The 22,550-nt window shown below is 48.6% G+C and overlaps 1 protein-coding gene across 1 annotated transcript in view; it reads right to left on the minus strand.

Moving 5' to 3' along the window:
- Positions 1-22,550, minus strand: part of CCDC33 (coiled-coil domain containing 33) — a 200,129-nt gene that overhangs the window by 91,163 nt on the left and 86,416 nt on the right. The window contains exons 8-9 of the mRNA XM_025199907.1: positions 19,640-19,731; positions 17,938-18,058 (exon numbers count right to left, since the gene is read on the minus strand). Coding sequence (XP_025055692.1) covers positions 17,938-18,058; positions 19,640-19,731 — 213 coding nt within the window. The remainder of the gene's footprint in view (positions 1-17,937; positions 18,059-19,639; positions 19,732-22,550) is intronic.

The raw sequence follows: 22,550 nt of genomic DNA on the forward strand, positions 1-22,550 counted from the left end.
ACAGACCTTTTGGGGGTAGAAAGCTCATGAGAGCTCATACACTGTGACCACAACAGGAGTTGGGCACTGGGAAGAAGTGGAGAGTCCCACGAGGACACATTTGAATGAAGGTGGGACATGGCAGGATACAGGTGCATGATGGAACAAGGAGTCATGGCCTCATTCCTGGGCTACAAACAGTGGAGTACTGTTGCATCCCACTCAGGATGAACTTGGTCCAGCATATTAGGAATAGATGGCAAGTTGGCCATGTTTTAGTTGTGCAGAATGTGGAGGGAAGGGGTCCAGGAAGAGCCTAGAGGCATTGGGGATTTCTCCTTGGCCGATGTAAACCAAAGCAAGGAAATGGACTAAAACCCATGGCCCCCAGCTTGCTCCCTTGTCTTCCCCACTTTCAGAGGAGCTGCATTTCCCAGCTGTGTTTCTCCAGGGCAAGAAAGATAAGCATGCATTTTCTCTGATTGGTCCTGCTCCTCCAACGCAGCTCCCAAGCTCCGCGTTCTGCTTTATTTTTTAAAAAGCCAGGTTGTTTGAAATTGTTTTCCTCAAGGCTTCAATTCTGGCTGCCTGCGTGTGCCTCTCTGTGTCTTTTTTTAATTCTCCCTCTCTCTCAGGAATATGCATCTCAGCTAATTCCTCGCAAACCCTTCTGGTTTCTGAACTGGAGGGGAAAAGCAACGGACACACACACACATACACACACACACACACACACACACACACACACACACACACACACACACATATGGTAAAAGCAATCAATATTCCTTGATGACGACGTGGGCTTCTTCCATGTCTGCCAGGAGAAAGCCTATCCCTGCCCCCTAGACAATGGGCTCTGACTGGACATGACCACCTGCACTTCCAGCCTGCCATGTATGCTGAAGGAGATAAGCTGCTTTAACAGGATCCACTGTGCTTCAAAGGAGAGAGAGGGATGTGATGTGGCTCCTGTGGGGGTTGGGGGAGAAGGAGGCGGCTGCGGAGAGAAATGGTGAATCATCTAGCTGGATAGACATGACAACGGCAGGTGGACCTAACAGGGTTAACTCCAGGGGCCTGCTGCCCCATTAACGTTGCAAGGGTTCATCTGGAAGAGCTGTGGCTTCTTCAAGCAGAGGGAGGATTAGCTTGTTTGCGTGTCAAAGGGAGCAGGTGCCTCAGAGCAGAAAGAATTCACCAGCTAGACAGCAGGACATCTGAAGTCCCTCTGCCCCCCTCTACCCCCCCCACTCTGCACTTGGTTCATGACCGGACTGGTCTCAACATCTGGCCAGTCACAGGACCAGCATTTCAGATATGTCAGGTGCCTCTGCAAGTCCCTCTCTTGGGAGGACTAGGGAAGCAGGTGTAGAGGTACCTCCCCCTGTGCTGATAGAAGCAGCATGTGCAGGTGGGTCCGTGGCTGCAGGGTGCCTGAGCGCACTGTCCTGTCCTGCAAACAGAGCAGGCCTGGAGTAACTAGAGGCAGACAACCAGACTGGAAGACAGCAATGAGGATGGCAGCAGTGACAGCAGCAGTGGGTCCTCCAGCAAAAGCGAATGAATTTAAAGCCCATATTCAGGGACAGGACTAGGAGACAAGGGGTTTGAGGGAGATGATGCCTTGCAGCAGGGTGCGTGGGAGCGCCATTCTGCAGGTGCGTATATTGTAACGGGCGCGTGGGTCTCTTTTGGTGGGTTAAGGAGGTAATGAACAGTGACTAGAAGGTGTGTGTGTGAAACCTTTATAAAGACATATAATTTTACAAAAAAAAATTCTAGAGGCAGCTTTTGCCTGGCGCCCTGTGCCAGACAGGGCTACATTGGGCCACTTCACAGCAGGACTGGGCTGAAAGGGTTTGCGTGGAATCAGAGGCAACACATGTCCCATGGACATCTGTCCTGTCCTATAGACCAGTCTCGCAGGCATTGCCTAGGGCCAGTCAGAGCCCCAGGAACCCCTCCAGCCCACCCCTGTTGCTGGTCAGCCGTGGAACCTGGGACACCACCTCATCTAGCAACCGGCTGTTGGTGCTCCCATAATGTACGCACCTCTTCTGAAGCCAGGGAGGGCCATGGCCACGAGCTGCTAGCCATTAGGGATCCCAAGTTCACTACAGCACTCCCTAGTGCCATGTTACTGATACCCCCCTGGAGATTTCCCTCCTCCCCCTTTGATTATTTAGAAAGTAGGAAGTCTTAAGACTTGCTAGCAGAGCTGTACTGGCATCTAGGTGTCGCTTGCCAATGCAGCAAAGCACCCAGTCTGCCTGTTTCTGGGGTTGCCCAAGGTTGTTTATCACCAGGGATCCTGATTTTCTCTGATAAAATTGGGGATTTTTTTTCGATTAAAAAAAGGAACTGAAAATCCACATTTTTCCACGTTTACAACGAAATGCCACTAATATGTAAAGAGAGAGAGAGAGATAGTGGTGTTTCATTTTAAGCATGGAAAAATGTGGATTTTGGGTTACTTTTTATATTCGAAAATAGGGGATTTTTTTGTTAATCAGAGAAAACCAGGATCCCTGTTTATCACTAGTGCAACACAGTCTGCCTGCTGTGTCGGGGCAGGGGAAGAACGGGTAGTGACTGCTATTACTTGTCAATACAGTACAAGGCAGCACAGCACCTAGCCAGCCTGTTCCTGGAGGCATCCAGCTGTAGCTGGTTAGAACACCCTTTCTGCTTGTTCTTATGAACACCTGGTCTGCCAACATTGGGGTGAGTTGTTAGTAGGCAGGCTGGTAGGCCTTAGGGGCTGCAATGCCTGTTCTATAGAGTTTTTTTAGCTCCTTGGGACTGGGACCCTGTGTGTACATGCACTCGCACATACAAACATATTAAATACAAGACAAAGAGTGCTTAAATCTCAAGCAGCAGCAACAACTCTGCTGTAACAGCCATACAATATATAACCTGCTGCTCTGCAGTTTAATATGTGCTGCTCCTCCTATTAACTACAGCTAGCCCAACTCTGATTTTCAGAGGGGGTCAGATTGAAATCCCTGGACTCAGTTTGCTCCACCAGCTGTTGGTTAGGTCTGAACCACCAAGAGGCTGAGGTGGTGGAAGACTTCATGAGAGCAACTGAGCTCCTGAGACTGCCATTATTTGTAGATAAAAGACTTGCATGAGAACAGCTGCATTGACTTTAAAACCCCAACTTCGTGCTGAACCAAGAGCTACCATGAATCCTAATACCAAGCTAAATCTAGTCTCAATCCAGCCCCACTCTGTTTATAACTGTCAAAGCAAAGAACCACATTGTACATAATGCAATGTGAAAAACCAACATGCCAGCAACATCCCAGGCAGTGTCAGTCTTCTTGCAGGTTTGATATCACAGCCCAGAAAGATGGAAAAAGAGAGGAATGGCGGTACATCACTGAACATCATGAATCTTCCCCAGCCCACAGCACAAACACAGATGCATCTACTGGGGCTTTAAATAAAACCCACAGACTGAGACACACTTCCTAATCATTTCACCTGCTGCGTTCCATTCTGGAGCCCAAAGCTATTGCACCAACATAAAATAAAAAGCAGATGGGTTTAGCTCTCTCTGCTGTGTGCTGGGCTGCAGCAATTTCCATCCAAACTCTGTTTCCTGCTTTGATTACCACACTTTCACAGCAAACAGCACTCAAATTGCCTTCTTTCTCCCTACACACACACTGTGTCTTAAAAGAGCTGTTGGAGCCCAGCAGAAATTAGGCGAGTTTGTTGCACTGGGACCATGCAAAGTTTTGGCTTGGCTCTAAGCCAGTGGTTCTCAATCTTTTTTAGATTCAAGGCACCCCTCGGAAAATGCCAGCTCTTAGCTTTCAGTCATTTTTTGACTATGAAAAAATAATACACCAATTCATCTGTTACAAAGAACTCAGAAAGACCACAACAGGTGAGAATGCTTTAAATCTATGAATTCCTATGTGAAATCTCTGGGTTTATCTTTTGAATCATGTGTGCACACCTGCCAGTGCTAATACTGAGTGGTGTCCTGCAGCACCCTTGAAAGGATCTCAAAGCACCTTGCTGTGACACCCTGGTTGAAAAATCACTGCTTTGAGCAGCCAACAAGGAAGGTCCTACCTGCAACCTTCATTAGAGTCACAGGCTGCTCTAGAAGTTAGGGTATTACCTGTGGCCTCTGGAAACCCAGGTTCAATTCCTGCTCCACAAACCATGTTTGGAGCACTGCTCCAGGAAACAGCAGCATTGGATCCTTGCTCACCATATAAAACTGTGGCCAGGAAAGGGTTGACCTGGCTCGTGGCAGTGACACTAACATCCTCCCAGCTAGAGGCTGGAGCGCCCCTGCCCCAGGGCATAGACTCAGTCAGGTAGGACTCTGGGGGGTAGGGTCCAAGGTGGCACTCGGGGAAGGGACAGGGCTTAAGTCGTGCCATATCTGCCAAAAAGGCAGGCCATCACTGATGCTTTCTTCCAAAGTCTAGACAGGTGGCCGGCACCCTTGTTTCAGCTGGGAACCAGAATTGAAGGCGATGACATGTTTTGTCATCGCTGTTAGCAGCTTCCCGAGCTGTGACCAGGGATCTTGTGCCAGATGGCCACTTTCCAAGTGGTGGCTGTGCTATCAGGTCACCATAGCCTTCTGTGTGCTTGAGTTTTTAGCTTGGCTTCTGCATTAATATGAGGTTTTGAATTTAATTAAGTGTAATAATGATTCAAGTAAAAGAAAAAATCGGACCCTCTGAGAACCTTTACAAATGCACTCCACGGGCACGATTAATTATCCAATCACCTGTGTGAGAAAGGTAGGCCTTATACCAGTTTTACAGCTGGATTGACTGAGGCACAGAAATGAAGCGATTGGTCTCACCTCACATGGTCAGTCAATGGGACAACCAGGATGAGAGCTCAAATATAGAGACTCCTACAGCTTGTCTCCACTGTTTTGGTGCCAGGCCTGGAAGCACTTGTGAGAAATACTACTCACCCGCTCCTCTCACTCAGCATGCGTCAAATGAGATAGTGTAGCAGCCTTACGGCAGCCCCGACTGTGGGCCAATATACATGTATTATATGGAAAGCAGTGCTAGGGTGTGTGTTCTGGGCCACTTTAAGGCACCTATGTTACCTCGTCTGTGGGATCTGTCATGTTTGGTGTAGGAGTAAGGGATGCACCTCTTGGCACAGCTCCAGGGACAGCACAGTTGCAAAGCAGATAACACACTCTGGAGCACTATTCAAGTGGCCCCATGACTGAGTTCTGGCTGTGTGACTTCAATTGCAAACTTTCTGGAGCAGGAGCTGTCTCTTTCTTCTAGGTTTGTACAGCACCTAGCACAGGTGGTATCGCAACACAGGCAGATGATGATGCTAAAAGGGCAGAACTGCTGTCCTCAGTATTTCTACACCATGTCCCCACAGTGCTCAGGAAGGGACACCCCCAAGCATGCACTTCCCATCTGTTCCTGCCTGCATACCCTAAACCTGGAAATGAGGTCGAGGAGCCACTCAAATATACTGCTACTGCTGGTCTTGACACCTCTACTTTGGGAGTGCCCTCAAAGTGGCTTCACCACCTCATTACAGGGTTAATATGGGTAAGGGGGAACAGAAACACCCTCAAAAGCATAACTCCCTGTGAGCACTGGGCAGGCGGTAGAGATATATCCTGCATGCTATGTAGACTAAGGTAAGTGGGGGACACCTTGCTCCAAAGCCTCACATGATCTTCATCGTGCTTGTCTCTCATGGAGGCCCTTGGATGATTGTTTTTTTTTGTCCTGGCTCAGGATAGAGGGAAGTTAGGTGCATTCCTAGCATCTCTGTCTTTCACACCTCCCAAAGGTCAGGCTGGAGAAGTGGTTTCATGACAACAATATGATTCCTGAAAGCTTGCTGAAGTGGGCAACGCTGTTTATCCCTGGAGCTGCTGGCTGTCACTTGAAATGGCATCAGTCCATCACTGCTGGCAACCGCTCTCCCCCTCTTTCTGGCCTGCTCCAGGGAACACGGCGACGCTCAAAAAGGTCAGCATACACACAGCGTTCCTGTCGTCGGGAAATTATTGACAGCGCTCCTGTTTAATAGCATTACCCCATGCTCAGCCTGCCACATGCATCAGGGACAGTATGCAGATCAGCCTGCTGCATGAATGAATAGGCTGTTGCTGAATCTGGATGCCTGGGCAGAAACCAGCCACTTGTATTTGCCAGTTCCAAAATCTAACGCATGATGCGCAGGTGAGTAGCATGCCTAGGACTTCACACAAGCCCACAAGCTTTGACTTTGAAACTAGTGTCATAGGAACAGGCCCAACAGGATGCCCACACACCAAACAGATTCACAATATCATCTTCTTAACTGTAATCCCTCTTCTTCCTCATCCAAGCCCAATACTCTCTCATGGCCTCACCTCTGAACCTGAACTGTAAGTTGTCTTGGGCAGAAGCTTTTATTTGCCCAACAGAGCACCCACCAAAATGTGGCTGTCATATAGAAAGTAAACATACCATCAAATCTTCCAATTTTTCTGGTATTTAAAATGTATCATGGGGCACAGCAAGAAGGCGCCATTCCCAAAGAGATTCTTCTGCAGAATGTAACACCTGAACCTCACCCCAACCTGAGATTTAGTGTATTTAACAAGCAATGCAACTATCAAATAGATTTCAGCTTGACCCTTTGCTCAAGGCCTGGCTGGATCTAAGGTTCCTCTTAAAGGACTGCTCATCCTGCAGTCCAGATTCTCTCCCACCTCCTTCCAGTCCAGGCAGGGTAATACACCATCTGCCTCAAGAAGTCAGCCAACCCATTTAAACCCTCCCCAGCAGGATCAATCGCTGCTTACAGGACAGGGTGCTTCAGGCAAACCCTGCCAGTCTGTTACAAGCACAATGTTGTTACTCAAACACAGGAGCATCTTGTTCTGCTGCAATGATTTCCAGCAGTGCCGCTCCTGTCGCCTGCAGGACTGGATTTATGATGTAGACACAATTGGAGCCAAGACTCCCTAACTCATTTCACTGGCGTTCTCTCTGCCAGCTCAGATCATAGCTGGGGAGAGGTAAATGGGTATCGTACCCCCTGCCTCATGGGGCCATCTCAGACCTACATCACTGACTGCACACTTAACAAAAAAAAAAGCAAGCATGCAAAACCACTCCACAACCCTGAGCCAGGATCTTGCAGAACAGAGCCACCATTCAACCAGGAGCTCCCTGACAGCCACCCCCCACCCCCCTCGCAATCTGTGATATGCACCTCCCCCCCACCTCACCAAGTTTGCACTGGGACATCAGAGCTAGTGCACTGATTCACACTGACATTTTGTCACAACTGCAGCTTCTGCCAAGGGTCATCTGGATGACTACAACTGGTTGGGGAGGGGAGTGAAGCTGTCTGCCAATTGTTTTGGCTGTACCAGCCCCATGGTTAACTGCTTGGTTGAGGGGCTGGTAAGCACATCTTGAGCACAGCAGCTCAAAGGCTGATTTGCTGGCATGGGGCAAAGAGATCAGAGATGACTAACACCAGGGAGGTCAGCTGGGTAGCGCCTTTAGCCTCTGCAGGGGTGGTTCCCAGCACTTCAGTGCTGCCAAATAAGAAATCCCAGACCCAAAAGAGAAGGCTTTGACACGCTCTAGGTAAGCTGGCTGCGTTGCAAGTTTTTTATGTTGGAGTTTGACTGGAAGTTTACCCAAGGGAGAAAGAGAGCTCAAGAGGACTTCTGAATTTAGGAAAAAAAGAAGATGTATCTTGAGCATTGAGCTGTTGTGGGATTCAACAGCAAAGACATCTCAGAAAGGAAGGAAATGCCCATGGATTGTGTATTAGATGCTTGTTATGTGAAGAGAAGAGTTAAGAGTATTTTGGAGTACAGCTACCCTCAAATAACCTTAACTCTGCTCATCATACAGCAGCCTTCTAATATACAACCCACTTAAAGGGGACAAGCACTGCAGAGGGTGTTCACTGTTAAGGGTAGGATTTAGGAGAAAAATTCCCACTGGCTTTCCAAGGAGCAGAGAGCGTAATTTCCTCAGGTATCTTTGAAAACACCAGCCTATAGGAGGGCGTCTGGGGCTGATGATGGCCCCAGGTGAAGGACCCTCAATCTTCTGGCATGAAGGCACTCCATTGAGAAGGTCTGAGGGAGCCAAACCAAGATTTGTTGTACAAATGAAGCATGATGACCGAGGTCGGTTTGTATTACAATACTAGCCAATGAGGGTAGTGCCCATTTTCATGCCACTTAAGCATAAAGACAGCTTTTCCCATAGTACATTACCAGGGTCTCCCCAAAATGGGAGTTACCTTTAAGGCCCGAGGTTACCATCAACTAACCCCCAGTGCAGATTATGTAGCTGTGAGTCCACAGGACTGGGGTCACCTGGCTTGTAGCCCTGTCAGGGGTAAAAGGGGGAAGGTTTCTCAGCCAGCCAGAAAGGGTTAACCATTAAACCAATCCCTGCTGCCTGCCTTTCCAGCAAACAGTGAGTAAGAGGCATGTGTCAGCCTGCTGCTTGGCTGAAGGTGAATCAGGAGCTCTTGTCTGCAGCTGCTAATGGGAAATGACAGGCGCGATGGCATGCTGGGATGGCAGAATTATCGAGTATGATTAGCCAGCACATACGTTCGCCCAGGGAAAGCCATTAACCTCTGTAGCCAGAGCAACTGCCCTCCTCCCCCAGCCTTGTGCCAGTGCCCTGCAGAGTATAGGGGATCCACAACATGCACATTATTGCTCTACAGCTTGCCATAAAACAGCTCAGACTTTTGTTCCCCAGGAGGAAGGAGACAAGGTGCTGATGATTGCACTGAGCCTTACGTCGTGATCTGGTGTAAGAGGGCAGGGAAAAGTATGGCCTTTCCCCTCCCCAGCCCCCTCTTTGGTACCAAACCAAAGTGCTTTTTGTATGAAGGTCTGTATGAACAGTCCTCTGCCACGCATCTTCTGATTGACAGCCTGGTTTACTCACTGCTGTGTGGCACTGAAGTCCCTGACCTACTATGATCACTCAGATGCCACCTCTGCTGCAGGAGGGTTTTTCAGGTCCACAGTGGGCCTGAAGAAAGCTGAGTCTGAGTCCAGCCAGAAAGGGCTGGGTTTTGAATTCAGCTGAGAAGCAAATAGGCTACTGCTTATCCCACTATCCACCAGGGTGGTGAGAGAAACTTAGAGAGATGGCCTGGTTTCAATGTCTCAGGAGCGAGTCTACTGAAAGGTCCACATTAGAAAACAAAACAAGCATTCAAATTATACCAAAATCTGCAGCAAAAATCTGAAGCCAGGCAATAAGTTTTTGGCAGTTATAAGCCAACACTACCATGGTCATCAAAGAATTTATTGAGGTTCACAGGCTGGGTTGAGCTTGAAGCTAGTCTTTCCATTGAGATATCTGAGCTGCAGCAGAGGGTGAAGCTAGATGCCAGAACCCTCCTGACAAAGTAGCACTAGGTAGATGTTGGTAGATTTGGTCTTGGTGGGCACAAGGTAGTGCAAATTTTTCCAGACCTAGAACAAGCCTGCACCAAAAGTGATAACTCTGCCAAAATCATCATAAAGACAGTGTTTAGGACCAAAGTTTGGAAAGAGGGGGAAAGAGAACTGCTGAGATTTGTAGGAGCGGGGAAGGAAGAGATAGATTGCTCAATTCATAATGCAAAAGGGCTCAGGGATTACAGAGAGTTCATCCAGGACCCTTTCGCCCCTAGGGACTTCTAATCAAACCCAGAACTTGGTTCACAAGTGAAATGAGTTTGGCAAGTCTAACTCTGATTCCTTGTTGGTACATAGTGCAACCCTCTCTCCTTGCAATGACAGTCTGCCTAGGAGATGTGTCCTGGTCTGGTATGGGGATGATGCTGGCAATCAGAATAGGGGTATGTATGTTGGCACAGCAGGACAGGCATAATTCCAGCTTGTAAACCTGACTCATACCTGAATAAACAGCCAAGCAAGACGCTACGCTCACTAGCTTGCAGCACGCACAGCAATAGTACTGCCTGCCTACGCACATCCTGCTTCGGTTCTCGAGGAGTTAAGAGATAGAAGGGCAGCGCTCTTCTTGTGCATAGTAATTAGTGCATGAAAAAAACCCCAAGACGGCATCTGAAAGGTGACATCCATTTCAGTGGGGGTCTGCAAATCGTCCCTGCCTATCCCCCACCTCTGCAGAATGGCAACCTTTCCCCACTAACTGCTGGCCATGACTGACAACAAATCCACTAGCCTTCACCTACAGCTATTCCACCCTTGACACCCATTGTGTTCTGGCTTCAGTTTCCAAATGAGTACAGGGTCCATTGCCACCAAGGACAGAGGCAAGCAGGAGGTAGGGCAGGGTGGTACCTTACAGACCAGAGGGATGAGGTTTTGCTGGCAACAACCTACTTCATCAAATGTTAGAAATGAACAGTTCAGAGCCTCCCTAGTACCTCCGTGAGAAGGAAGTGTCCTATGTCCCTAGACTCTCACAAGCATTTGATGGTTGCAGAAAGGTAGGCATCAAGAGCCAGAGGAAAAAGGGGCCATAAGGGTTATGTTAGGGATTATTTAGGCACGGGCTACAGCAACTTCTGCCTGCTTTACTCCTGAATTAAAGCATTTCCATGGGGATTGAATGTGCACTAAGTAATACATGCAGTGTCCCTGTGGAAACATAGCCTTAGCCATAGGCAGATCTAGGATTTTGAAAAGAAGGTGGATATGGTGCACTATGTCATCATGTACAAAACACACACATTTTTCCCCAGACAAAGATAAATTAGATGCTTGACTATTACACTAGGGGGCTGGTGCTATATTATTCACTTTAAGATCAAAGCAAAAGCCAATATAACTATTGAAATGTGCATTAAATTGCTAGGTATTTGCTAGGTTATATATAGTTTAAAAGAATACAATAAACTGTGTCATTAGTCCTGTGGTCATCATAGTTAAATATACATTCGTGGGGTATGGGAGACCATATCCCCAAGAATACTTTGTATACCGAGATTCGAGACAGCTCTAGAAAGCGGGGTCTCTCTCTATGGCAGTACCACAATGTATGCAAACATGATATGAAGTTGTTCAACATCAATGTAGAAAGCTGGGAGGAACATGCAGAATCCCGTCCAACCTGGAGGGAACATTTGGCACTGGGTGCAGCTCAATATGAAGAAACTTTGATCCAGAGGATGGAAGCAAAGCAAGAAAGAAGAAAGCAGCATGCTGGAAACTTCAGACAACCAACACATGGATCTGTGAAACTTGTAACAAGCTGTGTTGATCTGAAATTGGACTTGTCAGTCACAAGCGGATTCATCAGGCATCTGACTAGACCTCTTACGTGTACACCATGATCCAAAGAATCGACAGCTGTCTACTACCACGTTCTCTTAGATTCATAAAACAAAATCTAGCCTTCTTGAACACCTTGACAGTGCTTCCAATATTTCACTGTCAGTCATTTCTACACCTGTGCTAATATTACCAGTCCTAACTAAGTTAAAGCTTTTAGCTAAAAACAGTCTCCATGACTGTGAAATAGAAGAGAGAGATTACCGTGCAAGGCTAACAGACAGCAAAACTTCAGGAGAAAGGATCATTTGAACAGTGGAACTTCAAGTCTATTAAAAAGAAGAGAGGGTCAGTAGCACCTGTGAAGTGGGGCGAGACTAGTAAGAATCAGGGGGATGATAATGAGCTATGAAGTCAACTGAATAGAAATGCTGCTGCCCCTCCTAGGCAGTTGGTTTGAAAGTTTGGGTGGAGCAGAAATCAGAGAGGTGCGACTGCGCGCCCCCTGGATCTTCCTCTGGCCTTAACAGTGATGATGAGCCAGAGCCAGGTACACATTTCTATCTAAATGCTTACATGACTGTCTGTCATCACTGCAGTCATCTGAGCTCCCCATGCAAGTTAATAATATGATTTTACCGCGCCTTCAACTCTCCTATGAAAAATGAACTTTCATTTCTACCCAGGAAAACTTTTACAATCTTTTCTCCGATGCCTGATGAAGGGTGTTTGTGCCCGAAAGCTGGTCATTAAAGAAATGTTTTTGCAAAAACCTAGTTGGTCTAATAAAAGATATCACCTCTACCATGAGCCCTGATTAGTAATATGAGGCACTCCTGTGAAGAGAGGAAGTGTTATCTCCACTTTTCAAATGGGGAAACTGAGGCACAAGGTAGGTTAAGTGACTTACCGAAAGTCACATACCAGACCAGTAACCGAGCCAAGAGTTGAGTGCAAAACTCCTATTCATCACTAGATCAGTGGGGGCTAACCTTTTGGGCAAGTGTACCACAAATTAGGCCTGTCCCTTCTCCAAATGCCACTCCCATCCCCTTCCTCTGCCTGATCTGCTGCTCTGCTTTCTGTTGCCAGCTCTGCGCTCCCCACTTGCTCCGCTTTCTGCTCTCTGCCACAGTGCTGCCTGTCCCCTCTCCACATGCGCTGCTAGCATTGCCCAAGCCACAAGTTAGCCACCCCTGCCCTAAACCATCCTTCCTACTCCAGGAGCTCACATTAGCCAGTGAAACCAGCTCCCCTCCATGCTTGTGAATGGTCTGTGAACAGGCTGTAACTCTGATCAATTTGCTGAATGCTGTGAACAGGAACTGTCTAGCACCCCAGAGTCTCACAGCTAGTTTGATGCGACTTTGGCTTTGAGAGTTTAAGATGACAAATTTGAAATCCAAGCCCTACTGACTGGCTGCACTAGTGACACTATTTCACAGGATGAACGCACATCATACTGCTAAGGACATTATGGGCACATCTACGCCTTGCTGTACGGTGACATTGCTATGGTGCTGTGCTTTAGTACTTCCTTTTGGAAGTACTAAGCATGATGCAGTAACCACCTGTACTGCAACATGTAGGCAGCACATGCTTAAATTTCCCAGCTACGTTGCCATAGTGGCACACTATAAGTGTGGAGTGTGCCACTATAATTACATAGCTAGCGATCACGTGTAGACCCGCATGATCACTATGTTGCTGTAGCATGCCGTATGGCAATGTAGTGCATTGCTATGTCGCCATAGGGTGACATGTAGATGTGCCTCATGTCTACACAGAGGATAAAAGTTTGCTACTGCTATCAGATAATGCAGTATCTATTTCAGCTCAAGTGGTAGAGAACTCTGTTTTGGTGATGGAAATGCATGGTGTGTACATGTGCATGCGTGTTGTGAAACATTATAAGCACAACTCATAGCATAAGTTTTCCAGTGTGAATATTCTTGGTAGTGCTTTCATCATCCCTTGTCCCCATATTGGGGCAGATTCTCTCCCCTTCTTCCAGCCCCTTGCTCTGCCTGGGGGAAGTGAAACCATGATGCCTCCTCCACTTCAAAACAACCCCAGAGTGGGACGGGAGAATCAGCACAGCTTGCTGAGAGGGAGAAACAAAAGCTGTCTTTGGTTCTAAGATGGTCTTTCTCCAAAGCATAGGGCAAAGGCAAACAGTGACATGTGCGAACAGAAGAGAAGGAAGGGAGGGGTTGATCAGACCAGATGGCTGCATGTAATCATTTCCAGTACTGCATTCTGCTCACACCCTCCTCTCGGTGCCCCCTGGCACCATACCCCCCCCCCCCCCAAAGAGCTGTCAGTATTCCCCTCATGAGCCAGCATTGCCAGAGGTTTATAGACCTTGGCTGTCAGACCTCCCTGGTGAGCTGGTTCTCAGGTCACTCTCATGGAGGGATTCATTTATTTGCACAAATGTGAAGAAAATGATTTTTGGCTGCCTCGTGTACATTAAAGGGGAGCAGCAACATTGCTCTGGATGGGGAGATCCTTTGGCTACTTCAGGGCTGTTCTAAGCAGCCAGGGGCCACATGTCCCGCATGACCAACAAGGGTTGTGGATCCCCAGAGATGCACAAAACATGCCCTCCCTGTTGCACCACATGCCCCTGTGCTCCCACTCCCTGCTGAGATGCACACACTGGTACCCAGGCACCCCCTGCTTCCCCAGGCATATCTTCCCTGCTGCCCCGCACCTCTCAGGCACCTTGGGGCCATCGGCTTCCTCAGCATTGCAGGCTGGGCCATGCATTGCCTTGTACCCTGGGGCGAGGAAGGAGAAGCCAGGGGAAGAGGGCGGCCAAAGAAACCAGTTGCTTCTGCAGCTGGTGCAATGGGGTAAGAGGTGGAGCCTGGAGGCCACAATTTAACCCTTTGCAGGCCAGCTGGACAGCCCCAAACTGTGTTAGGCTTTCCTAGGATCTGAATCAGACACCTATATAGCTCTTATTACCAGGGTATCTAAGCATCCCCTGTACAATTGTGGGTAACCAAAAACAAGAAAAGTCTTGGGCAGGACAGGAGCTTGAACCCAGGTCTCCCAAGTTAATTGCTACTGCCTCATTCTTCTGTGAGCCACTGGTGCAGTTAACTAGTCCAGGGTCACAGTATAAGTGCTCACTGGGAGTTATGAATGCTTCAACCACCACGTTATTTAGACCTCTTCTGAGTCCATCTAGAAGACCTGCACCCTGTCTATACTATGACTTTTAACACAGCTTTTCTTTGTGGAAAAGGTGCTATAGCTGAAGGTAAAAAGTTTAACACATGCTGCAGGGAGACAGGTAGAAGTGAGAGAAGGGCACAAGGGATTAGGAACTGCACCCAGAGGTAGACTGATCTCAGTCCAGTATGGGAGTGAATAAAACACATGCCTGAGAGGCTGTGTAACATGAATCAGGGGCAGTCGGTTCAGGTCCCAGTGGGACAGTGCCCTTATCTCAGAGAGTCACTTATGCAGTGGACCATGCCAGCAGAGAAATCAAGGCAAAACTTTTTGCTGTTATTACACAAACACAATATAAATCACACCTAAAACACATGGCTTTCCTCTATCTAAGCTACGCATCTGGTCGCCGTTACCATAATACCTGACTTTAACATATTTCTCCTCACAACAGATTTCTCTTCCCAACTGCCCCTATGAGGCAGGGCAGAGCTAGTATCCCCATTTTACAGAGGGTCAGTGAAGCAGAGGGAGAATATAAGTGGCATGCTCAAGACCTCACACAGAGTCCATAGTACAGAGGTATAACTAGTAATGTTGGTGCCCTAGGCAGAGATGCTGAGTGTTGGAAAGTGGGGCAGGAGGTGGGGAGGCACCAGCACCCTATCCTGCCCCTGGCCAGAGATTGCCACCTGCTGGTTTTCACCATCATTTTGGCGCCCCTCTAAAATTAGCACCCAAACGTTGTACTGTGCTTGCCCTGCCTGTATCAGAACAAGGATTTGAACTCAGGCTGACCACTATGACTGTTTGCAGATGTTAAAAAAAACAAAAAACACCTTCAACACTTTACTTTAAACTTGTGCCCCCGAGCCAAGCCCAGCGCATGCCCAGAAGTCATCACGTCAGCTCACCCAACATCTATATCGATCAGGTGCTTCAGCAGGGCTTTTTTGGCACCTTTATCAAATAGCTAAACTGAATCGGCTTTAGAGCTATACAAGACCCGATTTACACAGATGCTGTGGAGCTGGGTTGAACTAGCGTGCTGCTTCTTCTGGTAAAACACTTCTTTTTCTTTTTCACGTCTGTCGGCAGCCCCTTAGTACAGGCCCATGTTTCTTCCCTTCTACAGCATCCCTGGATAAACAGACTGCCAGCCCCTGGGCTGCCAAGACCAGCCCCTTTTAACAGTATAAAATTAACTTTAAAAATTGAGGCAGAAAAACCAATTATTTTATGGAATGAAATGCACCGGTGATTTTTATAATGGTTCATCACCTAGCGGGTACTTTTGCATTTGGCTGGCTTCCCCCAAGTAATATTTTATTGGTAGTCTCCCTGGAATGTGTCGATACAATGTATTCGCTCCTCATTATGTTCTAAAACACAATTAAAATTCAATATATTGGACAGAGAAGAAAAACAGGAAAAAGAAAGAAAGTTCTTTTTTTGCAAGCTGAGTGTTTGAAGACATGTCCTGTTGACTCCTTTGAGCATTTTCAAATGCCGTTAAAATATTAGCTATTCAAGTCATAACAGGGCACGCCCAAGGGCTGAGATCTTAAAAAAAACCCAGATGTTAATTTTAGCATTTAAAGGGCAGTTGAATGATTTTTTTTTAAAACCTGGCTCTGTGGAGTTATGTGGCTCTAAAGCAGTGTTTCTCAACCCAAAAGTAGGTTGCAAAAATATATGAAAAAGACGCAAGCAAGTCCCAGAAAAATGCGAGAAAGCATGGGTTTTCCCTTGCAGGCTGGCAGCATTTCACCCTGCAAGGAGCTGCTTGGGGTGACTGAAAGCAGTGGGTGCACATGTGTCTGCGTGTGCACATGCATGCAGCCAGGCAAGGTCATGGGAGCAACTTCAGCAGCTGGATGCAGGTAAGTGTATGGGGAGTTGGGGTTGGAGGGCCAGGGCCTGGGGACTGTCCAGGTGTGCAGCAGAGAGCTGCGTGGCTGGGCCAGTGGCACCAGAGCCGGTGCCCAGGAGACGCTGCTCAGGGGGCCAGAAGGGGCCGTGACCAAGCTGCCTGCCTGATGTGTTGCAGGAGCTCCAGCCCAGGGCAGGGAGGTGCCACAGGTCTCCCCTCCTCCTCCCTCCAGCCCATGCAGGGGTCAGACTCACTCCGCTGCTGCCCACATGAGCCAGAGCCCTGTAGCCACCGCACTCCCACCCAAGCAGGACAGAGGCAGATGGGGGCCCCCTCCATGAGGGAGGCAGGGGGTTGCATGTTGGGACTGAGGGGCACCAGTATGGCCTGGGGGGAAGGCAGGAGACTGTGGGTTGGGAGTGAGGACACCGGCAGAGCCAGGGATCTGTGGCTTGGGAGTGAGGGGCACCAGCAAGGACAGTGTGCTGTGGGTCAGGACTGAGGGGTGCCGGCAGGGCCAGGGGTCTATGGGTCATGGCTGGCCATCAATGTTTACAAATGGGTCCTGGTACAAAAAAAGGTTGAGAACCACTGCTTTGAAGGCATCTATAGATCTTGTGCCCATCCTTTGCATAAGGGGGAATTTTAACCACAGAGAAAATGGATAGTTTGTCAGCACTGTCTCCCTGTGCCAAGTGAAAAGCACCCAGCAAACAATGTGCAGCAACCTCAGGCCTGCTATGATGGTAGAGGTTTGGTGTCTCTGAGGAAGCACTGATTACAATCTCTAGCCTCTCCAGTAAGGAAAGAAACTCACCAGTAATAATAATTTGGGGATGGTAGGGGGAAAAGAAAAGGTAAAGGGAAGAGGGAGACAAGAGTCACTCTATTCTGTGCCTTACTAACACTGATAAAGAAATGGAAATTAGGGGCTCCTACAGATATGCAGCGAGCCTGCTCTGATGTGCTGTAAATCCAGTGCATTGGAGCAGACTCAATTAAGCAAGTCTGCTGAAGCATGGAAGTTAGTGCGCTCCAGCAGCCTCCAGCGTCATGTGCATCAGCTTCCCTGTGTTGAAAAATGGCAGTGGGGTGCTTTAAACTGTAGCTCGTTCAATGAGCTTTAGTTCAAAGTGCCTCACGGCCATTTTTCAGCATGGGGACACTGAATACATGTGATGCTCAGGAGCTTTTAATTAGCATGGTTTGCTAATTAAAGCACACTCACTCTCCCCCACACCTCCTGGGAGCACATCTATAAACACCCTAGATGTCTGGCAAGTAGAATTACAACAGCTACATACATACTCTTGCTAGTCAGCCCTTAATTCCAGTCTCTGTCAGGTGAAGCTCAGCCTGGGGGTAGGGGTCATAGGTATAGGTTTGCTGAGGTGGGAACAAGCACAAAGTAGCAAACAGGCTGATAGCCAACACAAAGATGGGACAAGAGGAGGAGCAAATATGTTATCAGCACTGATTCCATTTGCAACCTTCATGAAACGCTGCCTTCAGCATCTGCTCAGATAAACACCCTCCTCGAAAGAAAAGCATCTTGGCTTTCTGTCTCTGATTGTAGCACCTGGCTCACTTCCCCAGCCCCATGGGAACCTGCACCCTTACAGACACACTACACATTTACCTGTGGGAATCCGCGGTTGGTGACTCGAGGAGCATCAAAGTCCACTAGCGATGGGTTTGGGAACCTGATGGCGGTTAGATCAACCACAGGAGAGGCAGGGGGCCGCATCCTCATGATCCTTCTGTGATGGGAAGGAACAGGAGCAGAGGGTCAGTCCCTGAATTCAGAAGTGCCAAGCAACAATGGTGGAGATTGAATTCCTGTGTTTATTCACTGTGATCTAATGCAACACATAGGGGTTTGGAGTTCTTTAAAGTGTCCAAAATAGGCTGACCTTGAGCACAGGCATCCAAGCTGGACTGAGAAACTCCTAGGGATGGACAAGCTACCACAGCTGTGCTAAATTGTCCCAACAGCTAATTCTCCTCACTGTTAGATGATGCCTATTTCTAGTCAAAATCCTCCTTTCTTCACCTGCCAGCCACTGGATCTCATTAGAGCTCTATCTGCTAACCCAAAGAGACCTTCACTACTTGCTCTGGTATGATCCACAGAGCAGATATGCTACAGGTATGGGCAATCTACCCCTGCCCGCAAGGCTTTCCCATCACAATGCACTTCAGCCGTAGCCACCTGAGCCTAGAAGCTGACTGGGCTAGCATGGTTATGGCACATGAATTTCTATACCTAACAGCACACAAGGGGGTGATGTGGCTAGTAGCACAGTCAGCTGCCCTATACCCCCTGGCCTGAATTTACATTTAAAGCTGTGTCAAATGAGGGCAGCCTTTGGCATAAGTCCAGAGCAGGGCTTGAACTCACACTACTGGGAACGAACCAAGTAGGGGCCATTAATATGGAGGTGCACAGCCATTTTCATAGTCAATTTTCAGCGTGGAATGTGCCTTACACTGGCTGCTTCCACACAGAGCCAAGATCCCCTTCGTACGACACAGTACTAGCCACTTTGAACTGCTCTATGGACTATATCCTCACTTCTGTGTTCGCAGCTACTGGACCCCTTTTGCTCCTGAGGTATAGTTTCATAGTTGGTAGGGTCGGAAGGGACCTGAGCAGATCATAAAGTTCGACCCCCTGCCATGGCAGGAAAGAGTACTGGGGTCAAACAACCCTGGCAAGGTGTTCATCCAGCCTCCTCTTAAAGACCCCCAGGGTAGGAGCCAGCACCACTTCTCTTGGAAGTTGGTTCCAGGTCCTAGCCGTCCTGACAGTGAAGTCGCACCTCCTGATGTCTAGCCTGAATCTACCCTCTGCCAGCTTGTGACCGTTATTTCTTGTCACTCCTGGTAGCGTTCGGGGGAACAGGGACTCCCCCAATGCCTGCTGGTTCCCCCTGACTAGTTTGTAAATGGCCACCAGGTCCCCCCTCAGCTTTCTCTTGTGAAGGCTGAACAGGTTCAGGTCCCTTAGCCTCTGCTTGTAGGGCCTGCCCTGCTGCCCCCTGATCATGTGGGTGGCCCTCCTCTGGACCCTCTCGATGCTGTCCACATCCCTCCTGAAGTGCGGCGCCCAGAACTGGATGCAGTACTCCAACTGCGGCCTGACCAGTGCCGCATAGAGGGGGAGGATCACCTCCTTGGACCTGCTTGAGATGCACCTGTGGATGCATGACAAGGTGTGGCTGGCCTTCCTGACAGCGTCCCCACGCTGTCGGCCCATGTTCATTTTGGCATCAATAATGACTCCAAGATCCTTTTCTGCCTCTGCACTGGGTATCCATTTCCTTTGGCCCCTAACTCACTTGTATGCGTTCAAGTTGTTCACAACTCTAGCAACAGCTATAAGGGGACCTTGAGACTTTTCTAGAGGCTCATTCACTCCATGGAGGAAAACCTGAAAGCAGAAGGAAGAGGGAGGTTAATAACAAGCAATAGTAACAGGACCTGGCAATGACCATGGAAGAACAATGGGGAACACAGTAACGTAGCCAGGCTGGCACAGAGGAATGGGCATATCTAGCATGAGGCAAAGCAGACAAAACTAACAAGCTCTGGTGGAACATGAGCTGCCCAGGTAGAAAGCAGCTCCTTTCGCTGTGTAGAAACCATGCCCCAGATCTGAGAATAGTACTTTAATTCCCACTGCCAGCTATAAACTGCTGTCTTTCCAGCCTCCACAACCCTCTTCTTCATAAATGATCATGTGGTAAAGCCAGAGGGATGGCTTCATCCTTTTTTTTTCATGGTAAAACACCACCTGGTCACCAACTCAGGACAATGACCATACGGGGGTGAGGTGGGGTCTGCTGGCATCACTGCATGTGCATGGCGCTCCAGCCCTTGAACAGCAGTGGGTGCTGCCAGATGGGATGGACTGAGCTGGTCCATGCTAGAACAACAGGGCAGGGGTAGGTGGCATGGATAGAGCAGGTAGTGAGAAACCTACTTGACACTGTGCACACCACACCTAACTCTAGACACTGGTGCTGTCCTGGCATTCAGGTCATGGATTTCAGCTTCAACTAATAATACTAATGCAGAGTTGTTTGTTTCTTCCCATTTAGTGGCTACATGGGTTCTTTTTATCCCATATGACACAGTTTAAAACCCAGGGAAATTACTGATAAGATTTTGCTACATCACCTTTCCTAACCTGCGGCTGTGGTCACTGAGATGCCTTTCATACTCACTGCCAGCTCTCTGCGGAAGCCCTCCACAAGGTCTCCTGAGTAGCTACAGTTACTGCCAGACACGGTAGGAATCACTCACTGTACCAATGATAGCTCTGGTTAAGGGCATGAAATAATCCTGCGCTGAACTGCTCTGGCATGGGCTCAGGTTTGCTTTGCCATTTGCTGCCCGCTGGCCTCATGGTAGTAAAAAAACATTTGTGCGATGCAGATCCACTCATTTAGCACTCAGAAACCTTGGGACCCCTCACCCACTCCAGCTTAGCAGCAGAAACAGAGAAGGACACAGGGACCCAGCAAGAGTCTGAAGCAAAGACTTGGAGATACATGAGCACTGAGAGAAACCTTCAGTGCTGGCATGTGAGGCAGAGAAACAGAGTAGGAGCAGGTTGAGAACCTGTAGGATTAATATTATCAATCATTACTCCTTTGTACTGCAGTACAGGCCATGATCCCTTGTGCCAGGCTGTGCACAAACATGAAACAAAGAGACAACCCCTGCCTCAAGGATCTTACAACCTAAAGCCCTCCTGACACAGAAGTTGGGTTGCTTTCAATATCCTGCTATAGCTCAAAGACGGCAGCCACCCCCAAGAATGGGTACAGTTTTACCAGGGCAAAGGTGCTTTACAGGTACAGCTATTCCTGTCTGGGAAATGGAATGAAGCCTATTGGCACATGGCACTGTCATTCTGGGACAAATGCACGCACACCGAAGATTGTAGCAGTGTGTAATAGGGAGCCAGAGGCTCCTGCTTAAGGGAGAAAAGATTGAGAAAGAAACACCTGCAGGGGACACAAGGGGCCCAGAGGCATGGTACAGCCCTGAACTCTGCATGGAGGAGAGCTCCTGCCAGCAAGGGAAGCAAGGCCAGGGGTGGAAGCTGAGGGCCAGAGCAGGTACCCCAGGGGCTCAGAGAGCGCCGAGGAGTGAGGAAGAGTCTTCTGCAGTGGCCTGGTAACCCAGAGAGAGCTTTGAATGTTTTATTTAAAGCATTTTGCTTGCATTGTTAACTGGAGGAGTGACTAGTGGCTGGAGGGAAGGAGTGGAGGCTGCAGGTTTGGAGACCTATCTGGAGTGGGCCCTAGCCAAGAAAGGCAGAACCTGTACCCCAAGGGTGAGATGGGGGTGGGCTCCAGCTGAGGGGGCCAGGGCCTGAGCCCCAACAGCAACACAGAGGCGGACCTAAGCTGAGGGCTGAAAAAGAGGTCCAAAGGCTGAAACAGAACATGATGGGCCGAGGGCCAGACCAGGTTGAGACTCAGAAGCCAGGCCAGAAGAAGTGGGCCCAGGCTAGCAGTCCACAGTGAGAGTAACCAGCAGGCTAAAGCCAAGAGGGTTGAAGCCTGTTCAAGCTGGTGCGTGGATCTGGGATGACATCTGCAAGGCATGGGCATGGCTATAGGGGTGGACTGAGACCACAACAGGAGCTGGAGAGTCGGGATTGAGTGTCCAAGAGGCAAGGTGGAGATGAACTGGGCTCACTCTGGGACCCCGAGGAAGCCTCCCTTTCACACTAGAAATGATTATATCAAGGAATGGCAGGCAAGGAAGAAGGGAGGGTACCCTGAGGAGCCAGAATGGGGGCAGGAATCGAGTGGCTGTCATCCTAGAGTGGCCATGTTACATTGATTGAAAAAAGAGTCAGATCTCCTAGCCAACAATTCATCATGGTTAGACTGGTACAAAATCTGTGTATAAACCAGGGCTTGGTCAAAGAGGATAGATAATTGTTGATCACCAGAAAATGATGAGATGATTCTGAGAGTAACAGTGTCACAGCAACACCTGTTATGATAATATTCAACAGTGGTTTGATAGGTATCACAGCAGAGATGAGTTTCTAAAGCCTGCCTTTCATTTTTTTAAAGGCTCCAGCAGCATAGACTTTCCAAGAAGCCTTATCAATGCTATCATGGTGCTTCAGTGCTGTAGAACCTGAATTGTGGGCAGATTCGTGGCAGCTGGAAAATGCCATGACTTTGTTTGCAGTAAACTGCACTGTTAATACTTCTGAACACT

Source organism: Alligator sinensis, unplaced genomic scaffold (assembly GCF_000455745.1).
Source record: "Alligator sinensis unplaced genomic scaffold, ASM45574v1 scaffold1097_1, whole genome shotgun sequence".
Lineage (NCBI taxonomy): Eukaryota > Metazoa > Chordata > Crocodylia > Alligatoridae > Alligator > Alligator sinensis.